Here is a 19,794-nt window from a genome sequence, read left to right on the forward strand (position 1 = left end):
TCATTTAATTTCTGTTATTTATTTTACGCACTTTAAATATCGGGACACGTATACAAAGTTTTGACATATCATATCAACACATCTATATATATTATTTGGAATCACCATAGACACTCTGTATGCAGTAATGATCGAGTTCTCTATACAGGGTTGAGGTTGATTCTATAATAATACATATACTTTGAGTTGTGATCGAGTCTGAGACGTATACGGGTCACGAAACGTATTAATTAATTCGAATATTGTATATTAAACTATATATGAATTATTGGACTGTCAACTGTGGACTATCGACTGTGGACTAATAACATTGGACAATTAAAATGAGTTAAAATATTGATTATAACATATGAAACTAAACAATTCTTCAAGTTGCCACTTAATTTCATCTTAAACCTCATTTGTATCTTCACGATTACATTCTGCGTTCAAACCTTTCATGATTCTTGAAAACACCTCAACCGATAGGATGAATCAACCGCACTTCATCTATAGAAGGAAAGATTTATGCATATAATTATGCACCTGAGAAACTCTCGGCAACTGAGTAAAAGTTTAACATGTAGCTGCGTCAGATCCTTTGGCATTTATTAGCAAAAATAACTTTGCGATCCCTTTTCAAAGTAGCAAATTTTGTCACAGCTTCAGCAAATCAACTTCGACTTTTCGTTCGAAACAACCTTATTATCACCTTGATTTATATGTATGCTCTTTTATTATTACCAGGGAACCTTTTATATTCCACCATATTACCGTCAGCGTTTAATCATCTAAAAACATAATTCTCTTGAAATCACCTCGGATCGATAACCAATGATTCAGATATGGTAGCAGTAAATGTAGAGGAATCAGCAATCAGTATTTCAAATCTCGTAGCAATTCTACATCAATAGTTATATGTATACATATAACAATTATCTCCTAGAATTACGATCTTCAATTCTGAAATTTTGAAAAGGTACCCAGTTTACGAATCGATACTCTGAATGTTGAAAAAGCTGAATGAAGCAGCAGAAATTGTAGGCAACCGTAAATGACTTTAGTCATCGGAAGTTTGATGATAAAGAATAATATGTTGGAAAAGCTCAGAAACGTTGGAACTGGAAAACGGATAGAGTTAATCATGAAGGAGACCAAGGACAAATACAAGGACCAAACCCTATATTCAAAGGATTCAGGTAATTCTGGATTCGTTGAAGTCTTTAGTGAATATCTTGCTCCTTACTCTAAACCCTTGCAGATAATAGTCTCTATCATCCTCTGATCTTAGATATTCCGAGATATTATCGTATCTTTCATTATAAATACCCTCTATATTTCTGAAGATATTTACATAACTATTCTTATCTGAAATCATTAATCTCATCATGATATCAGTGTTACATCATATAGAAACTGTTAGTTTCTATATTCTGTAAACTTTCAAGCTTAAAATATGAATGTTATTGAAGTAATGTTGAGAACTGATGCATGAATTAGTATAATATAATGACACTTGATCAACGTGATTATATTACAGAAGTCATGCTGAGTTTCTAAATGGAACGTGATGACTCAAAGATTATAACGTCATCATGTGCCATGTTACATAACTCTTTCATTCTGCTTAACTTCTGAACATATCAAGAAAATATATTATTGATAGTTCTATTCTCAGTGTTACAGGTAATTTGACAAAATAAATCGTGCTACTACCTTTCCTTTCTACCTTGTATATTATGATAATTCGAAACTCCATACCTATGAATTCTGGAACGTTACTTGCGAAAAGTAAACAAAAGCATGAAGCTCCAAAAAAGAAAGGGGGTATAAATTGCAGCAAATAAGAGAGCGCATTAGCTGTGCATGACAATAATTATAGGAGACAGAAACAGGGACATTGAAATATAAGGGAAGATATAAAACCCAATAACAACACAGAAGTTACAAACCGTAAATATTAATACGAATAGCAATATAAAGACACGGTATAATTAAGAATAGTATCACCCCAAGGTAATAGTAGAAGTAAACAGATTCATCTGATGGAAGATTGAAAAGAAGGATGACAGAAATAATAATTAGGAAAATATTAAGGATTAGAACTGGATTAAGCATTGTCACAATCTTTTGGATGTATGAACTAAGAAAGAAAGTATAGGAATGGTGAGAATAATAGAACGGAAGAGCTCAATTTATAATGGATATATCAGACAGAGTAACCAAGGCAGATCACCGTATTTAATTATAGAGATCTTAATTTCCTTACTCGCCGAAGAATCAAATCTTTTAGATTTTAAAGATTTTCTCTAAATCCCTTGAATTCCGGAATTCAATCAAGACAACATCAAGAGTTATAATGCATCTTATTTTCTATATTCAACCATGACTAGTCAAAAGTTATGATGAAACTTGTCTTTCTCAAATCACTATTTAGTGAAAGCTTCACTCGTACGCTTCGAATAATCGAATTGTTTTATCCATATTACTCAATAATGATAAAACTCTATTTTATCAACTCATATTCGTCATGAAAACATATTTATTGTTAACCATGACAACCACACTCAAATTTCGGGACGAAATTTCTTTAACGGGTAGGTACTGTAGTGACCCGGAGATTTCCGATCAAATTTTAACTTTAATCTTTATATGTTTCCGACATGATAAGCAAAGTTTGTTAAGTTGAATCTCAAAAAGTTTAAATTGTGTTCATATATTCATTTAACCTTTGACCATGTCTGACGATTCACGAACAATTGTTGAAAATAAATATGTGTACATATGAATGTTTGTATATATAATAATTTGAAATTATAAAATAAATAATAAAATTAAATATGTAAAATGAGATACAAAATAATTAGATGTAATCTAAAACAATTATATATATATATAACTATATATGATTACTATGTATAAGTAATATTATATGTACATTGTAACACGTATAAAATATTCAAATAGATTACCATATAAATAAAAATAAAGTATAAGGTTAGTGTATTATATGTATTTATAAGTTAAAGTATAATGTTATACTAAAATTATGATCATTACTTTCATTAAAATTATTATCAACATTAATATTGATATTAATACTTGTTATCATTTTATTTTGGTTGTTATTAGTAAACCTATTAAAATTATCAATTTACGACTCTTAATATCACCACTATTTACAATTATTATTAATACAATTATTATTATTTTTAATATTATTGATATTATTATTATTATTATTATTATTATTATTATTATTATTACTATTAGTATTTCGAAATATTCATTAGTATTAGTATTTATTAATAATAACATTATAGATATTAGAATTTATGAATTATATATATATATATATATATATATATATATATATATATATATATATATATATATATATATATATATATATATAATGCAGTTATACATATATATATATATATATATATATATATATATAATGCAGTTATACATATACAGAATATATATAGATATATATAAAAAAAACATAAATATGATCCAATAATTATATGAGAACTGTGATATACAAAGTTAGATACAAATAAATATTCTGTTCTCTATCGTTTTCATACTGTAGGAGAATTGCTTTATGTCACCAAAACAGTACCAATTGATTCTAATTTATTCACAAACTAACAAATTCTGTTAGAAGCCTTTTTCTCTTTTTAATTGTTTATATTTTTTGTGTACTGGGTTCTGTCGACACCAAATTCTTATCTACCCCATTCCTTCTCACCCTCATCATGTTTAACTACTTGCTATTGTTTCTGGCTTCGGTTTCTGTCCAAAACCAACAACCAAAACACCACCTACGGCTACTTCTGTTGTTATTCGACACCTATCAACCAACCATCAAAACTGCATCGTAGCTACTTGAAACTTATCATAAACCGGGTACCAATTTTTAGACAACTTCATCACTGTTTTTCCTATCTCGTTGCCAACCCAGAATCAAGATCGCCACATGAAACCCACTTATTTCTATCAAAAACCCACTGCATATTATTACTGTTGCATCTCCTTCTTGTTAATACTCGCTATTATTACAGTCATCGAAACCAATACCGTTCGTTGCTAACCATTGAATCCAAACACGTATTTATCAAAACCCACTTGTAAACACCATGAAAACTTACTTCTGTTTTCTATTTTAACCGATACCCTACAACACCATGAAACCACCTTCGAATCACCAATACCGCCACCACTTCAATCATAACCGCCATCAACTACACTTCTCTCTCTCCTTGTCTCTTTTCTGATGAAGAACGGCTGCTATGTTTATTTTTTCTCACGATTGAACCTCATCGACTCTCAAGGTTTCTGATAAAAAAAATAAGGAATAGAAAAGGCTGCTTCAATTATATATTTTTTATCCCTTTAAAGATGCTGCACGCGTTCCTTTTGCCTTTCTTATGGCCGACACTCACAAACAATCAAGAAACCCCACTTATTATTTTTCTCCCTGTCGACCGATTCGTTTTGTCAAGGGTGAACACATTGGGCTGTTAAGTTTATATATTTTGGGCCAAATCATTGTTAGGCCAATTGAATCATTGTTGGGCCTCTATCTGGGCCGAGAGCCAACTAAGAAGTCGTTGTTAAGTTGCTACCATGATGCGTGCTGTTTTCTGTGCTACTTAGCGAATAGAATAATGATGATGATAACGTATGAAAACACGATGATGATTCGGTGTATCTAATGGTGATGTTTAATGATGTTGAATCGTGATTAGAGATTCATTATGATAATAATTATAATACGTTGATGAAATAAAGAAGTTAATGTTATGATTTTATGTGTATGATGATGATAATAAATGATAAAGGATGATGATGATGAAGGTGTAAGTGGGTTATGCTCTTGTAGAAGATGAAGGAAAAACAGAAATACGCGTGATATAGTTTTAATCAGAGAATATAACAGAAAGGAATGGGTAGAGCTATGGTTCAGGGTGTTTTAGTGTAACCGAGAGGTCTCGGGTTCAATTTCGGACTGGGACATTCTTTTTGTTGAAAGCTTATTAAGGTAGTTCTTTTATTTCTATTATGATTATTATTATTATAAATATGATTATTATAGTTATTGTTAATAATATTAGTATTGTAATTATTATTGTTAAGAATACTACTAATATATGTAATAAATATCAATTATCAATTATTATTATTATTAGGTATTAGTAATATTATGAATATCATTAATATAGTTATTACTATCATTAGCGTTATTACTAGTATTAAATTTTTAGTATTATTATTAATAATCTTATAAATATTATCATTATTGATAATATTATTACTTGTAATGTCCTTATGTATTTTTGTTATTATCGTTACTAATATTGTTATTAAATTTATCATATTAATATTGTATGTACTATTAATAACATTACCAAAAATTATCATTTTAAGTATTATTATCACTAGTATGATTATGATTATTATTATTATTATTATCATTTTATAAATATTAGAACTATTATTATTAACATAAGTATATTATTAGTATTAGTATCATTTTCTATAATTATTAGAATTATTAATATTGGCATAAGTATTATTATTATTAATAGTATCACCTTTATTAAAATGATTATCATTAACGAGTATTGTTATTATTAAAAATTAATATAATCATTACTAAAAAGTATCATTACTTTGAATATGTATTTTTTTATATATATATATAAAAACTATTATAAATACTATTAACATTATTATTAAGAAAATTATTATTTTATCAGTATACTTATTCTACTATTATTATAACTATATTAAGTAGACAAAAGATTTCTTAAATAAAAAGATATATAATATAAAACTTAACTATATTAAAAAAATTGTTGTTTATTTAAATATATATAAAATAACATATAATTTATCAATATGAAAATTAATTCACTAATAATAATATATATATTCGATTATGATTATATATGTATTAATGAATAATAAAATGATATAGGTTCGTGAATCCGAGGCCAACCCTGCTTGGTTCAATTGTGCAATATAGTCATATGTATTTTTACTACAAAATACATTAGGTGAGTTTCATTAATCCCTTTTTTAAATGCTTTTGCAATATATATTTTTGGGACTGAGAATACATGCGCTGTTTTTATAATTGTTTTACGAAATAGACACAAGTAATTGAAACTACATTATATGGTTGAATGATCGAAATCGAATATGCCCCTTTTTATATAGTCTGGTAATCTAAGAATTAGGGAACAGACACCCTAATTGACGCGAACTCTAAAGATAGATCTATCGGGCCCAACAAGCCCCATCCAAAGTACCGGATGCTTTAGTACTTCGAAATTTATATCATGTCCGAAGGAGGATCCCGGAATGATGGGGATATTCTTATATGCATATTGTGAATGTCGGTTACCAGGTGTTCAATCCATATGAATGATATTTTTGTCTCTATGCATGGGACGTATGTTTATGAGAAATGGAAATATGAAATCTTGTGGTCTATTAAAATTATGAAATAATTATTTATGATAAACTAATGAACTCACCAACCTTTTGGTTGACACTTTAAAGCATGTTTATTCTCATGTATGAAAGAAATCTTCCGCTGTGCATTTGCTCATTTTAAAGATATTACTTGGAGTCATTCATGACATATTTCAAAAGATGTTGCATTCGAGTCATCGAGTTCATCAAGATCATTATTAAGTAAATTATAATTGGTTATATTATGAAATGGTATGCATGTTGTCAACTTTCGATGTAATGAAAGATTGTCTTTTCAAAAACGAATACAATGTTAGTAAAATGTATCATATAGAGGTCAAGTACCTCGCGATGTAATCAACTGTTGTGAATCGTTTATAATCAATATGGATTTCGTCCGGATGGATTAGGACGGGTCTTTCCAAGCACCACTACCACTCGCCCCACCTTGTTGAGACGGCTCAACATATTAAACTAACATAGACCGATCCGAGTTCCACATCAAAATTTTCGCATTAATATAAAATCGAACCCCGAATGGTTTCATTGAATCCCGAACCGGTGTACAACGAGTGAAGTTAATATTGAAAAATCGAGCAATTTTAGTAACATAATGACCACCCAAAAGTGGTTTTGCCTTTTGTTTCTCCATCGCATGCGTACGAAAATACTCACCTACCAAATTCGCCAAATCATCAAACTGTCCATGCTTAATCATATAAATGGACCACAAATCATGATTTGTCACCTTGTCATACCCATTCACTCGTGCACAAAACGTACAACCCAACAACCTCTGAATCAATCTTGCATCTATGTCCCGAATGTCCAACCCCTTTGATTCACTAGACACAAATGGATTCTTCCCACTCAATTGATACCAATATTGTTGTGCATTAAAGAACTCGGCACCATAAAATTTAGTCTCGTTCAAATACTGTCCTAAAATGAAATCATCCATTTCGGGGTACAAATTTAATGCCCGACAAAGATCAAACCTACTCATCTCCCTATCCATCCCTCCTAAGCGAAATTGTAAGAAACTCCTATCTGAAACTGCACTGCGAGGATTAAAAGTCAATGTGGAGAAGAATTCCCACACCAATTCCTCATAAATAACATCCGTACACAAAAACGCCTGCTCCCATGCGTGAATGAAATGGTTCCCCGGTTGTTTTACGCATGTAAGCACCCCTTGGAGATGAGTTCTCAAATGTCTTCCCGCTTGTTCTGGCGGGGCCCAGTCTAAATACCAAGTACCGGTGATGAGACGCCTTCTAATATATCCAAACCTTCCGGCATATTCTTCATCATCCCTTAACGCTTGTAACCAATTTTTAGGATTGGTTTGAATTTCCAAAAGTCTCTATTCCTCCCTTTGAGCATTTGAGATTCTTTGCTTCTGCATCAACAAACACCAAACAAACCAAACACAAAAGCAAAACATTGCCATTAGCATTAAAGATTAGTCCATGCTCATATTCAAAACAATCCACATTTCAAGTATAAGTCAACTGTAGTCAACAAACTTCGACAAGCAATAATCAATTATGACCAATATGAAAATCACAAACTATCACCCTTTCCAAGTACGCAAACAATTATCATCCACTAAAACATAGCAACATACACTTAAACCGTTCGAATCAATAACATTAGTGGAAAGATAGTTTGAAACTCCAAATTTAACAATTCAATCCAAAAATTTACAACAACTAGCACCAAGTCATCATAGCATCAATTTCATGGCATCTATATCATATAAAACTAAATTAATTATAAGAGAACCATTCAATTAAAACTAGAACCATAATGACCCGGCCAAAGTGACATACCTCACACTTATCATTCAAGTCAAACCATAATTAACAAGACCCATAACCAATTTTCCCAAATTACTCATCTCTAATTCAAAATCAAATTAACCATGAACCCTAGAATCAAAGATATGCATGAAAAACACAAAAAGATTATGAATTGCATACATACTAATCATATTCAACAAAGACCCATGATAAAATTAAGCATACAAGACCAAAATTAACAACTCCATACTAATTCTAAACCTAATCTGTATTTAAACAACAAATAAGCATGCAATTAGGCAAGAACAAGATAAAGAAAGTCAAAATCGGACCTTTGGTGCCATTGATTAGAGAATTGATGAAGAAATTCAAACAAAGATTGAAGATTAAAGATTAGGGTTTGAGAGATTTTTGAATCGTGCTTGAAGTTGATAAGTTGTGTGTGTTTTTCAAACAACAAATAACCCTAAAAATCCTTAATTCCCGTCGGGTATTACCATTGGGTCGGGTTTGACCCATTTCCTTTTATAAAAAAATGAATTTTAATTTCCACCAGACAGGACTCGCGCCGCGGGCCTACCAGCCGCGCCGCGGCTTAATGCATCAAAAATCCCTGAACTTTTAAAAACCCTCGACATGCAAAACCCTTGTTAACCCGCGCCGCGGGCTCTACAGCCGCGCCACGGCTTGAAACAGTCGACTTTTCCTTTTTAAAATTTTAAGTTTTTTGCAACTAAACCACAATTTCGCGCAACCAAGCATCCAAACAATGATCATGTTGTACCTGTTCAAGCATTAAAATATACAAAACAAAAATAATATACAAACTCTACAACAAAGATTACCACCAAAGACTATCACGCGGCGTTAGAGGTAAAGATGAGTTTAATCTCATCATCCACCTCTTGTGGTCCATCGACATAATGTTTTATCCGATGACCGTTAACCTTAAACTCTTCCCCCTTAGAGTTAACTAAATCAACCACCCCATGAGAATACACCTTACGAACAATAAATGGTCCCGACCACTTAGACTTCAACTTTCCGGGAAACAAACGGAACCGTGAATTGAAAAGAAGCACACTATCCCCCTCCTTAAATTCCTTAGGATCTTTTAAACGACTATCGTGCCACTTCTTTGTCCTTTCCTTACTAATCAACGAGTTTTCATAAGCATCTAGCCTTAACTCCTCTAGCTCATTTAATTGGCTCAAACGAAGACGTCCCGCCTCCTTAAGATCAAGATTGCTCGTTTTGAGAACCCAAAAAGCCTTGTGTTCAATCTCCACCGGGAGATGACATGCTTTACCATAAAGTAACCGAAAAGGAGTGGTTCCGGTTGGCGTTTTGTATGCCGTTCTAAATGCCCATAAGGCATCATCAAGCTTAAACGACCACTCTTTAGGATTAGAACCAATGGTTTTTTTCAAGAATCCTCTTTAAAGCTCGGTTGGTATTTTCGACTTGCCCATTGGTTTGAGGATGGTAGGATGTCGAAACTTTATGGGTCACCCCATATCGCTTCAACACCTTTTCAAGTTGGGCATTGCAAAAGTGAGTTCCCCGATCACTAATTAAAGCTTTCGGGGCACCAAAACAAGAAAAGAGTTGTTTAAGGAACGAAACTACAACCCGTGCATCATTAGTAGGCAAAGCTTGTGCTTCGACCCATTTTGAAACATAATCAATAGCAACGAGAATGTAGAGCTTATTATTGGATTTCGGAAACGGGCCCATGAAGTCAATCCCCCATATATCAAAAACCTCGCAAACTTGGATGACATTTTGAGGCATCTCATCTCGTTGGGTGATTTGACCCGCCCGTTGACAAGCATCGTACGATCGACAAATTCGGTGGGCATCCTTGAAGATAGTAGGCCAATAAAAACCAGCCTCAAAGACTTTCCGCCTCGTAACTTGGGGACCATAATGCCCACCCGTCGGTCCATGATAACATTGGACAAGAATGCGCTCTCATTCGTCTCTGGAAACACATCGGCGGATCATTCCATCGGAACACCGCCTAATGAGATAAGGGTCCTCCCAAAAATAATACTTAAGGTCATTAAAGAATTTCTTATGTTTATGATGTGACCAACCTTTTTCTAAGAACCCCCCAACCAAGTAATTAGCAAAATCAACGAACCAAGGGTCTTCACACTCTTCCACCTTCATGAGATATTCATCGGGGAAATCATCATGAATAGTAGTCTCATCGAGAACCTCACGAGAGGGATTCTCAAGACGCGAAAGGTGATCGGCCGCTAAGTTCTCGGCACCCTTTTTATCCCGGATCTCAACATCGAATTCTTGCAAAAGCAAGATCCATCTAAGAAGTCTAGGTTTAGCATCCGGTTTAGCGAAAAGGTACTTTAGAGAGGAATGGTCCGTAAAGACTATAGTCTTAGATAAGACTAAGTAGGACCGGAACTTATCAAACGAAAAGACCACCGCAAGGAGCTCCTTTTCAGTGGTAGTATAATTCAATTGCGCTCCTTGCAAGGTCTTGCTTGCATAATAAATGGGCCAAAAATGTTTCTCGACCCTTTGACCCAGAACAGAGCTAACAGCAAAGTCAGAAGCATCGCACATAAGCTCGAATGGAAGGGACCAATTCGGAGCAATTATAATGGGTGCATTGATCAGTTTCTCCTTAAGAAGATTTAATGCCTTAAGGCACTCTTCGGAGAAATTCCAAGGCGTTTCCTTTTCGAGGAGTTTATTCATCGGGTTAGCAATTTTAGAAAAATCCTTAATGAACCGCCGGTAAAAACCGGTGTGCCCGAGAAAACTCCGAACATCCTTAACATCAGTGGGAGGTGGAAGGTTCTTAATAGCTGTTACCTTTGCAGGATCCACCTCAATACCATCCCTAAAAATCTTGTGCCCGAGTACTATGCACCCTTGCACCATTAAATGGCACTTCTCCCAGTTGAGCACAAGTTTAGACTTTTCACACCTTACCAACATCCGCTCTAAATTAAGAAGGCATGAATCAAAAGTGTCACCGAAGACCGAAAAGTCATCCATGAACACCTCCATGTAATCCTCTATCATATCGTGGAATATGGCCATCATGCACCTTTGAAAAGTGGCCGGAGCATTACAAAGGCCAAAGGGCATGCGTCGGTATGAAAATGTGCCATACGGGCACGTGAAAGTAGTTTTCTCCTGGTCCTCGGGCGAGAAAGGAATTTGGAAATAGCCCGAAAAACCATCAAGAAAACAATAAAAGCTGTTTCCCGCTAACCTCTCTAGCATTTGATCCATGAAAGGTAACGGGAAGTGGTCCTTGCGTGTGGTGTCATTCGACTTCCGGTAGTCAATACAAACACGCCACCCTGTGACAGTCCGAGTGGAAATTAACTCGTTTTTATCATTGGTGGTAATAGTCATACCACCTTTCTTCGGTACACAGTGTACCGGACTAATCCACGGACTATCATAGATCGGGTAAATCAGACCTGCATCGAGGAGCTTAATGATCTCTTTCTTCACAACATCTTGCATGTGCGAGTTCAACCTCCTTTGACGTTGCACCACAGGTTTGGAGTTTTCCTCTATTAGGATTTTGTGGGTGCAATATGAGGGACTAATACCCTTGATGTCATGAATTTTCCATGCAATGGCCAGTTTATGGGCCTTGAGCATGGTCACAAGCTCAGTTTTCTGACCTGTAGTAAGAGAAGAAGAAATAATTACCGAGAGCTTAGATTCCTCCTGCAAATAAGCATATTTCAAATGATCTGGAAGTGGCTTCAATTCTAACTCGGGAGGTTCTTCAATTGAAGACTTGCTCCGGTAATCCGCATCACGTTCGAGTTCTTTGAGCTCCTCCTCAGTCGGCTCATAGCCGTTTTCCATCAAAGTAGTCAAAATATCCACCTCCTCAACCTGCAACTCTTCATCAATTTCAACCAATGAACACTCTCCTGAACCCTGTAACTCTAGAAATTCCTGCAAAAACTCAGACTGGACATTCACAGTGTTAAGAAAACAACATGTATCATCAGTGTAGGCAGGTATTTTAAAGCATGGTCAATTGAGAAAGTTGCATGCAAATCATCTATCCTAAGGGTTAACTGTTGACCATAAACATCAATGATACATCTAGCAGTATTTAAAAATGGCCGACCCAAAATCAGTGGAATCCTCTCATCCACTTCCATATCCAACACCACGAAATCGGCCGAGAAAACCAACGACCCGGTCTTAACTAGCATATTCTCGATAATTCCACGAGAGAATTTAATGGAGCGGTCAGCCAGCTGAATAGCCATACGCGTGGGTTTCAACTCCCAGGGGTCTAGCTTCAAATAAATAGAATAGGGCATTAAATTTATGCTAGCCCTCAAATCTGCCAATGCCCTCATACAATCCAAATTACCAAGTAAACAAGGAATGGTGAAACTCCCAGGATCCTCAAGCTTCTCGGGAAGCTTGTTTGCAACTACCGCTGAGCATGCGGCATTCAACCTAACTGAAGACACGTTCTCCAGCTTCTTCCTGTTAGTTAGCAAGTCCTTAAGAAACCTTGCATACTTGGGCATACCTGCAATCACATCAATAAAAGGCAAATTAATGTTAACTTTTTTAATCAAGTCCATAAACTTGGACTTTTCTGCCTCCAGCTTTTCCATTCTCTGCTTCCTCGGGAATGGGAGTGGTGGTTGATACTCTAACTATCGGTTTCGCAGCAACAGTTTCTGGTACCCTCACAACCTTCTCAATCACCTCTTCCGGCTCCTTATCCCCCTCCGGTTCACTAACTACAACCGGCTCACTATCTTTAACCAACGGCACTCGCAAATCATACTTATCAGGCTTCCTCGGTGGATCATATGCTAAACCACTTCGGGTGGTGATAGCATTAACGTACCCATTCTTCGGGTTATTATCTGTCTTACTCGGTAGCTCCCCCGATTTCCTCTCATTATTCTGACTAGCAAGTTGACCAATTTGTTTCTCCAAATTCTGAATAGCTGCTTATTGATTTCGAAACATTTGATTGTTCTTCTCATTGTTCTGAGTAACAGTAGTAACAAGCTGAGTTTGAGACATCACAAGCTTTTCGATCATAGCTTCAAGGTTAGACTTTTTCTCTTCGGCTTGGGGCTTTTGAAAATACCCTGGAGCTTGCTGTTGATATCCTCCACTAGAACCTAGATGGAACCTGGAACCCTGATTACCTTGAGGATTGTAGGGATTGTTGAAATTCCTATTAAACTGCGCACGTCCCTGAAACTGATTGTTGTTCTGTTGACTAATATAAGCGATCTCTTCTTTCTGATTCATAGTCAAACCCGCATCACAATCTTTTACTAAGTGTAATCCCCCACAATACTCACAACCAACCTTAATACAATGCATGTCCTTCTCCAACTTCTCCAAGTGTCTACCAAACTTTTCTAACTTAGCATTAATAGTCCCGTAATCATCATATGCACCAGTGGTTTTGGTTCTCTTAACTGACGCTGAACGAGTTGACTCATGATCTTGATGCTATTCGTGAGTGTAAGCAGCTTGCTTTTCAATAATCTCTAGTGCCTCTTCTTCGGTCTTATCCATCAAAGTCCCACATGCTGCTTGATCAATACTCTGACGAGTTGGGATGTCACACCCCTTATAGAAAATATGGACCTTTTGTAAATCATTCAACCCGTGTTTCGGACACGAGCGTAACAAATTAGAATAACGGTCCTAAGCATCAAATAGTGTCTCGCTGCTCTTTTGTCTGAATTGAGAAATATCTGCTTGAAGTCTAGCAGCTCGAGACGCGGGAAAAAACTTTGATAAGAACTTATCTACTAACGTATCCCAAGAAGTAATCGCTCCTTCTGGTTGCTTATCTAACCATCTCTTAGCTTCTCCCTTAAGAGTCCAGGGAAAAAGCCTCGTCTTGATCGAAGTATCGGCAACCTCATGCAGTTTGAACAAGTTGCAAACATCGTTGAAAATACGAAGATGCTCGTTAGCATCCTCACTATCCTTGCCATGAAATTGGCAGTCAGAAGAAATCAAACTCAGGATCGGCCCTGTAATTTGAAAAGGCTGAGTGATGTTCGGTTGAGTAATCGAATTGCCTTGGCCCCCTCATGTGGCCTTCAACTTTTCTGCCATAGTCTGAGGACGATTCGGTTGATCAGCTTGGTCAGCCATATCTCCAGTCTCGAAAAGATCTAATGAAAGATAAGATTCTTCTTCTTCTTCTCTGATTTCAGGTGGTGTATCGGGCACCACAGTCTCAGAACTACTACCCAAATTAATTATATTAGCACTTGAAGAAAAAGATGAATCCACCGTAGACTGTTGCTCTTGACTTAACGCTTTGAATAACTCTCTTTCGGGTTCTGCAAATGGTTGAAGAATCGGAGAATCAGAAGAACGCGTATGTGTCGTGCACTACCTGTTATCTGCGAAATCACAACTAACAACTGATTAAACGCACCGATTCAACTGAGAATAAACAAAAAGAAATAATAAACTATAACTAAAACTAAACTAAGAACAATTAGATAACAATCTTAATTTTCGACACAACTGTCCCCGGCAGCGGCGGCAAAAACTTGATGTGTGAAATCGCGTCTATAATTTATATAATGGGAAATATCGGTTAAAAGGATTACTACACACTAACGAGCAGTGTACCCGATTGTGCAATAGTATAAAGTTGGTAAATTCGTATTCATTCCAATGACAGTTTAGACGTGAAAATTAAGATTATAACTAATGGAATTAAACTAAGTTAATCTAGAAAATGGAGATTACGAGATAATAGTTTGGGTGGCCATTTAACGATTAGCCAAATCAAAGATAGCTTTCATTAATAACAAGAAGGAACAATATTTTTGGTATTTTAAGATTTAAGCTTTAAAGCAAACAGACAAATAAAATAAGATAGTTTAAATCAAATAGGAAAAACGAATATTCGTCTAGACTCTTTACACCTAGTCTTGGATGCATTTAGTTTAAGCCCCAGTTATTATCTAACCTATGCGAATTATTTAATCGGTTCACCTGAAATTCCCCAGCGCAAACACTTCAATTAAAATTACACGACACGGAATTCCCCGTAGCCTAAGACCTCCTAATTGTGACTAAATATTTCAACTGGGATGAAGACTTGAATCGCAATCACACCAACTCTCGTTGTGAGTAATTCACCCCTATTTTGTCTAGCCTTATGAACTCAATTTACTCTCGTCTCCGAGTAAGCAAACAACTAATTAAGACAAACCAATTGTAAATTTATGCATTAAATTAATGAACTCTCGTCCTATCAAACAAATACACAACCAATTGAATCGAAAAGTCTAGCTTTAATAAGAATCGTTCTTTAATCCAAACATCAAATCATCATAAATAAAACGAATAACTGTTAAGTAGCATCCAAAACATAGGTTTATAAGTCTAAACAAACATTAAAATAACTAGCCAATAACCATGGCAACAAAAGGAATCAAAGTAATAAATAATAGAAAAAACATTGTTGGATAAGTAAGAATCAACCTAGCACAATGAATCTTGATTATTGCTTGAATTGATCCTTGATAGCTTAATGATTGGAGCGTTAGAATAGCCTTGGAAATCCCCAGAAGTACCCAAAAATCGCCCCAAGTGCTCAGAAAATCGGCTGACAAAAAGTGATTAAAAGTTAGGGTTGTATTTCCCTATTTATACCCTCAAAAACCGACACAGATACAACCCGCGCCGCGGGCCATACAGCCGCGCTCCAGCTTAATACTAACCAGCACTCCAACCATTATCAATATGCTCAACCTTCAGTTTCAGTTATAGCCCGCGCCGCGGCTTAATATAGGAACAGAAATTTCTTCGTTTTACTCCATAAAAATGCCTAAAACCACATCGCTTCATCATATTAAGGCACCTCTGATAAAGTTACATAAAATATACCTCAAAATGATCAAAAAGGCGTATAAAAGATCTTCTCGGCTCTCAAATCATAATCTTCCCAAATTATCACGAATAAAGACCAAAACCGTATCCGAATGGACTATTAATGACGGATATTGCCATGATAAATATATGAAAAATGTTCAATATCATTGCTCCTCCGCAAAGAGGACCTTAGGACCTGTAGGGACTGTAAGGTCCTTCCAGCCTTGACCTGCTCCTCCCAACACAGGTTGCTGGTCATGGTTTTAGCCACTCAGGGAAGAGTAAGCAGGACGACGAGGGTGGTACAACCTACTAGAATCCTTTGGAAGAACCTAAATAGAGTGAAGGCAGATACTTTTAGATCGACAGTTGCTAAAAGAATGAGTGTAGAAGTGGAAGACGTAGCCCTTATTGACGCAGACCAGATGTGGAACCGCTTGGCGTCCACTATCAGAGAGTCGGCCAAAGAGGCTTTAGGGGTAGCAGTTGGGACAACGAGAGCGCATAAGGGTAGTAGAGAATCGTAGTGGTTTAGCGAAGAGGTCCAATCGAAAGTCGCGTTAAAGCAGGCGAGGTTTAGGGAGCTCACCAATTTTAGAGATAGGACACCCGCAGAGAGAACACAGGTGGAAGAAAGGTATAAAGAAGCCAAAAGAGAAGCAAAGAAGGTAGTAACTCTTGCAAAAGATAAAGCATATGAAGAGTTATATAGGAAACTAGACTCCAAAGTGGGAGCAAATGACATTTATAGGATATCCAAAGCTAGAGAGCGAAGAAGAAGGGATATAGATAACATCATATATATCAAAAATGAAGCGGGTCATAGTTTAGTGAGAGAAGAGGATATTTGGAAGAGATGGGAAGAGTATTTCTTATCTCTTTTCGGTAGGGAAGGATCCGAGCAGAGCGGTGAACTACACGAGGTACCCTATTATCAAAACAACTATTTTTGCACAAGGATTAACTAGGAGGAAGTTAGATCGGCTCTACGAAAGATGGGGCGAAACAAAGTAGTAGGACCGGACCAAATTTCTATAGTGGCATGGCGGTGCCTAGGCGGAGTTGGGGTTAGATGGTTGATAAACCTTTTCAACACGACTTTTAGAGGCACAAAGATGTCAATGGAATGGAGACTCGGTGAGGTTATTCCCATCTACAAGAACAAAGGGGACGCACAGATATGCAGTAATTATAGAGGTATAAAGCTGCTTAGTCATACAATGAAGCTTTGGGAGAGAGTGATTGAGACTAGGTTACGTCGGGATACAAAGGTTTCGTAGAATCAATTCGGCTTCATGCCAGGACGCTCGTCGATGGAGGCGATCCACATTATTAGAAGCCTTATGGAGAAGTATAGGGAAAAATTAAAGAACTTACACATGGCGTTCTTAGACTTGGAGAAAGCCTATGATAGTGTCCCGCGTGAGTTGATTTGGAAGACCCTTAATGTTAGGGGAGTCCCAAGTAGGTATATAAGGACTATTAGAGATATGTACGAGGGAGCAAAGACTCGTGTACAAACGACAGTGGGAAACACTGAGTTTTTCCTGGTAGAAGTAGGTTTACATCAGGGATCTGCCCTTAGCCCATATCTTTTCGCTTTGATCCTGGAAGAGCTATCACAAAGGATACAGGAGAGCATCCCATGGTGCCCAATTTTCGCCGATGATATTGTTTTAGTTTCAGAGTCCCGGGATGAGCTAAATAGAAGGCTGAAACAATGGAGGATCGCCTTAGAACATAATGGACTACGGATTAGCAGACATAAATCGGAGTAGCTTAGATGCGATTTCGAGACGGTCGAAGAAGAACACAACGATATAGTGAAATATACAAATTGGGGACCAAATCTTACCACCACAAGACTCTTTTAAATACTTAGGCTTGATGCTTCACAAATAGGGAAAGATAGATGAGGATGTGACTCACCGTATTCGAGTAGGATGGTTGAAGTTGAGAGAAGCGAAAGGGGTTCTGTACGACAAGAAAGTACCCCTTAAATTGAAAGGGAAATTCTTCAAGGTGGCAATCAGACCAGCTATGTTGTATGGTTCGAAGTGCTGGCCAATGACGAAAGCCCAAGAGAGGAGGATAGAGGTGGCAGAAATGAGAATGCTTAGATGGACGTGTGGTAAGACCATGCAAGATATGATTCCAAATGATGTTTTTAGGGAAAACTTAGAAGTTAAGAACATTACCCTCAAGATGAGGGAAGGACGACTTAGATGGTTTGGGCATGTTTTGAGGCGCCCATCTACAGCTCCAATTAGGAGAGTTGAGACCCTCATGGTTGGCGGCGTAAGGCGAAGGGGAAGACCTAGACGTAAGTTGGAGGATAGATTGAAGCTTGACATGAAGGAGCTTCTTTTGACCGAGGACATGACTTCTGATAGGAATACGTGGAGGTGTAAGATTAGGATTATAGAGTAAGACCATGGGTATGTATTTATGGGTTAGGTCTATAGTAGTAGTAGTAGTAGTAGTAGTAGTAGTAGTAGTAGTAGTAGTAGTAGTAGTAGTAGTAGTAGTAGTAATATTATTATTATTATTATTATTATTATTATTATTATTATTATTATTATTATTATTATTATTATTATTATTATTATTATTATTATTATTATTATTATTATTATTATTATTATTATTATTATTATTATTAATAAATAAATAATAATGATGAATTATTATTATTAGTAGGATTTATTATTATTATTATTATTATTATTATTATTATTATTATTATTATTATTATTATTATTATTATTATTATTATTATTATTATAATAAACTTAAAAGTTTTAAAACTTACAAAAAATTAGTGGGAAGCCTAGAGACAATATGGGCCCCCCACCTCTAGCAATAGCAAAACCTATCCTAGTAAAAATATGAGCAGCAGCACCAGCACCAATATCTTGCGCCATCGAACTCTTCTGCACCCGCTTTAGCAAAGAAATAGCCTCCTTCTCTAATTCCCCAAGGGAAGAAAATGAGAAAGGAATGAAACCATAACCAATCGCCTGACAGCTAGATTCGTACTTGACCCGCTTCCGACGAGCCGCATCAACCACAGCACGTCCAGGGATAAAGTCAGAAAGCCCAGACTGTGTCAAAGGAGAAGACCATGTCAAGTCAACACAAACATCGCGACCACACTCCCAGGAATAAATTAACACATCTGCAGGTCTGAGGGCCCTGTCGTTCCCTCCAGACAACCCAATGTCAACCTCCTTTCTTGCTGAAATCCCAGATTAATAACAAACATAAACAAGGGAATCCCGAACAACATTATGTCAATGCTTAATACCCACCATACCAGCACAAGACATCACGTGATCCCCGAAAATATCCCCAGTAAAAACCCTTGAACAGGCAGAGCATGCCGTCGAGATAGAGAACAATGGAACACCCAACCGGTCGCACAACACACATCGGTAAGTCTTTGCGTTCATCGTCTGACCCAACCCCAAAATAGGGACTGCCCTTAGCCAAGCAGAGGTGTGATCACCCTGCTGTGATTTCCATAAGGCCGATTGTCGGGGAGATAACGAAAAAGTAGATTCTGCAGAAGCGGTAACCTTTGTGAAATAAACATCTGCCAATTTCTTCATGAGTATTGGGG

General features: G+C 36.2%; 1 protein-coding gene across 1 annotated transcript; it reads left to right on the plus strand.

Moving 5' to 3' along the window:
• Positions 1–17,485: 17,485 nt before the first annotated feature.
• LOC139889933 (secreted RxLR effector protein 78-like) lies at positions 17,486–17,950 on the plus strand. The gene has a single exon (XM_071872846.1). The coding sequence runs from the start codon at positions 17,486–17,488 to the stop codon at positions 17,948–17,950; it is 465 nt and encodes a 154-aa protein (XP_071728947.1).
• Positions 17,951–19,794: the final 1,844 nt, after the last annotated feature.

This window comes from Rutidosis leptorrhynchoides, chromosome 2, assembly GCF_046630445.1.
Source record: "Rutidosis leptorrhynchoides isolate AG116_Rl617_1_P2 chromosome 2, CSIRO_AGI_Rlap_v1, whole genome shotgun sequence".
NCBI lineage: Eukaryota > Viridiplantae > Streptophyta > Magnoliopsida > Asterales > Asteraceae > Rutidosis > Rutidosis leptorrhynchoides.

Coding starts and splice junctions, on each gene's coding strand:
- LOC139889933 (XM_071872846.1), top strand. CDS start 17,486: ATGGAGGCGATCCACATTATTAGAAGCCTTATGGAGAAGTATAGGGAA.